Raw genomic sequence first — 2514 nt, forward strand, 5'->3', positions numbered from 1 at the left:
CCCCTAAATTATAACTTGTGTTAACTGAGAAAATTTGTGATCTTTTCTAAAAAAAATTGCTGCATATTCGGCGCTCCATGTACCATAGAAAAGCTCTCTGTACAGTAAAAATCGCAGCAATAGCTCCAGGAAAAAAAAACTGTGCCTGCTTTTTTTAAGGAAAACTGTGCCTGCTTTGAACCCAAACTAACACCACGTCCTGCAGCCCAGCCCATTATTGTGCTCCGTGCCGGCCTCTTTAGAGCCCGGAGCCGAACTGGGCTGCTCTGTGAAGTCTGCTCAGTGTCACTCCTCGGGTCATCTCTCGTGTGCCCTAGACAATGGCGGCGGCGGCGGCGCTTCCTGTAGCCAAGACGGCACCGGATCTGCCAGAAATGGATCTGATTAGCTCTCTCCCCGGTGAGATCCTCAGCATAATCATATCCCTCCTCCCCATAGGCTCCGCCGTGCGCACTACATCCCTCTCCCGCCGCTGGCGCCCTCTATGGCGCTCCTCCCCGCTCAACCTCGACATCTCCCACATCGACGGGTGCGGCCGCGACCGCGCCGCCGCCGTGTCCAAGATCCTCTCCGACCACCCGGGCCCTGCACGCCGCTTCCTGACCGCCTGCCTCCAGATCACCGACCCCGACGGCTGGCTCGGCTCCCCCGCCCTCCGAGACCTCCAGGAGATCGACTTCTGGCTCCCTCGGTACGAAATTCCGATGCCACTGTCCATTCTCCGCTTCGCGGCGACCCTGCGCGTGGCCCGCTTCGGCAATTGCAGGTTCTTTGAGTACGACGCGCCACCGTCGTTTAACTTCCCTTGCCTTGAGAAGCTCACCATGAGATTTATTTTCGTACGGGAAGACACCCTCCACTGCCTGCTCGATGGCTGCCCTGTCCTCGAGAGCCTGCTGCTGGACAGGTGCCACGGCTTCTACTATATGGTCATCAATTCACTAACTCTTAAGAGAATCGGCACAAATGGCGGTCGGCATGGCTGTCAACTAGTTATAGAAAATGCCCCCAGACTAGAAAAATTGATCAGGACTGACCTTCATCCAGAGTCAACCATCCGGCTAATCAAGGCACCGAAACTTGAGATCTTTGGCTTCATGACAGACGACTTTACTAAACTCAAGCTTGGGTATGAAATTTCTCAGGTAGCTGTAACCATCTAATCTAAGATTCAGTATTAAGCGTCACATCATTAGGCTTCTTTCTGATCCTGTTGTATGTTTATGCCTTCTCTGTTATTAGGGAATGGTTGCTGGCAACTTGAAAGCTCTGATGCGCAGCGTCAAGGTTTTGCATCTCACGTCTAGTGGCCCTAATCTTGATGCAGCTATAGCCTTCCTCAAAATATTTCCTTGCTTGGAGAAGCTCTACATCACGGTGACTCATCTTTCTTCGATAGTTTTTAGTGTTAAAAATAGCTTCATGGTCATTTCATACATTTTCCAATGAGTAATTCCTTGTTTTAATTGTCAGGTGGGGGTCAGTTTTTCTATCGTCTAACTGTTTTTATTTTGTTTCAGTCATGTCCAGGAAATGATATGGAGAATGTGCATCACCTTCAACCACAAGATCCTATTGAATGCCTCGATCATCTCAGAGAAGTAGAGTTGAAGTTTTATGTTGGCAGCAGATCGGATGTCAACTTTGCCAAGTTCTTTCTCCTGAATGGTAAAGTGCTCGAGTCAATGATATTTGGTGTCAAGGACCAATATACTGAGGAATGGGTAGCTAATCAACACAGTCAGCTACATGTTGATAGCAGGCCTTCTCCAAATGCTCAACTTGAATTTACAGCTGCTGATGGTGGCAACCTTTTGACCATATTCCGTTCTTGACGGATCCCTCCAGTCACCTTGTGGACATTGTGGACAAGGTTGACTAGATTGTTGTGCCCCTTCAGGTTTTTTGGCGCCTGTCCTGTCACTGTGCAAAACTGGAAACATGGCACTTTGTGACTTTATGTGTAATGCTTTAGAGATTGTCATGCAACTATGTTACTTGTCATGTTATTGTGATGTGGCATGTCTTGGCATTCTAAATTGCGACTGATTGCAAGCTAGTTGTTCATTTTGATTCAGCACTTAATGTATGGCTTTTAAATCTTGCATTGTTTGGGGGAAAAAGACTATTTGGTTCTTCCAAAAAAAATAACTAGCAAGTAAGCTTAATGAAGGACAGTTATGTCTCATAGTCCTTTTCTGTGAGGAGCATAGCCTATGCTTTCAGTAACAAGGTGAAGGAGTAAAAGTTAACATAGTTTACCAAAAATGATGGGATGTTTGTTCTTAAAATCCCTATTTGCTCCCTAGTGTTTTGGGATATCAAATTTACTGCTTGAGGGTCCTGTAGCAATACTTGGCTCGTGATGCTCAAAGGAAAGGCTTCATGGGATGTATGTTGGTTGACATACTTCATTCCCTATTACACCAGCTTACTTGCAAAGTTAATCTCCTTTTTTTATTTGAATTAGTATTTGGCACACATATTATTGCATTTCTTCGTATCGGAGGTCCA

General features: G+C 46.5%; 1 protein-coding gene across 1 annotated transcript; it reads left to right on the forward strand.

Annotated features, from left to right (window-relative positions):
• The first annotated feature begins 260 nt into the window (after positions 1 to 260).
• Positions 261 to 2004, forward strand: LOC123182690 (F-box protein At5g03100). The gene is made up of 3 exons (XM_044595346.1): positions 261 to 1145; positions 1243 to 1377; positions 1521 to 2004. Exons 1-3 carry the CDS (start codon positions 321 to 323, stop codon positions 1833 to 1835), a joined length of 1275 nt encoding a protein of 424 aa, XP_044451281.1. The 5' UTR covers positions 261 to 320; the 3' UTR covers positions 1836 to 2004.
• The last annotated feature ends 510 nt before the right edge of the window (positions 2005 to 2514 follow it).

The sequence above is a fragment of the Triticum aestivum genome, chromosome 1D, assembly GCF_018294505.1.
Source record: "Triticum aestivum cultivar Chinese Spring chromosome 1D, IWGSC CS RefSeq v2.1, whole genome shotgun sequence".
Taxonomy (NCBI): domain Eukaryota; kingdom Viridiplantae; phylum Streptophyta; class Magnoliopsida; order Poales; family Poaceae; genus Triticum; species Triticum aestivum.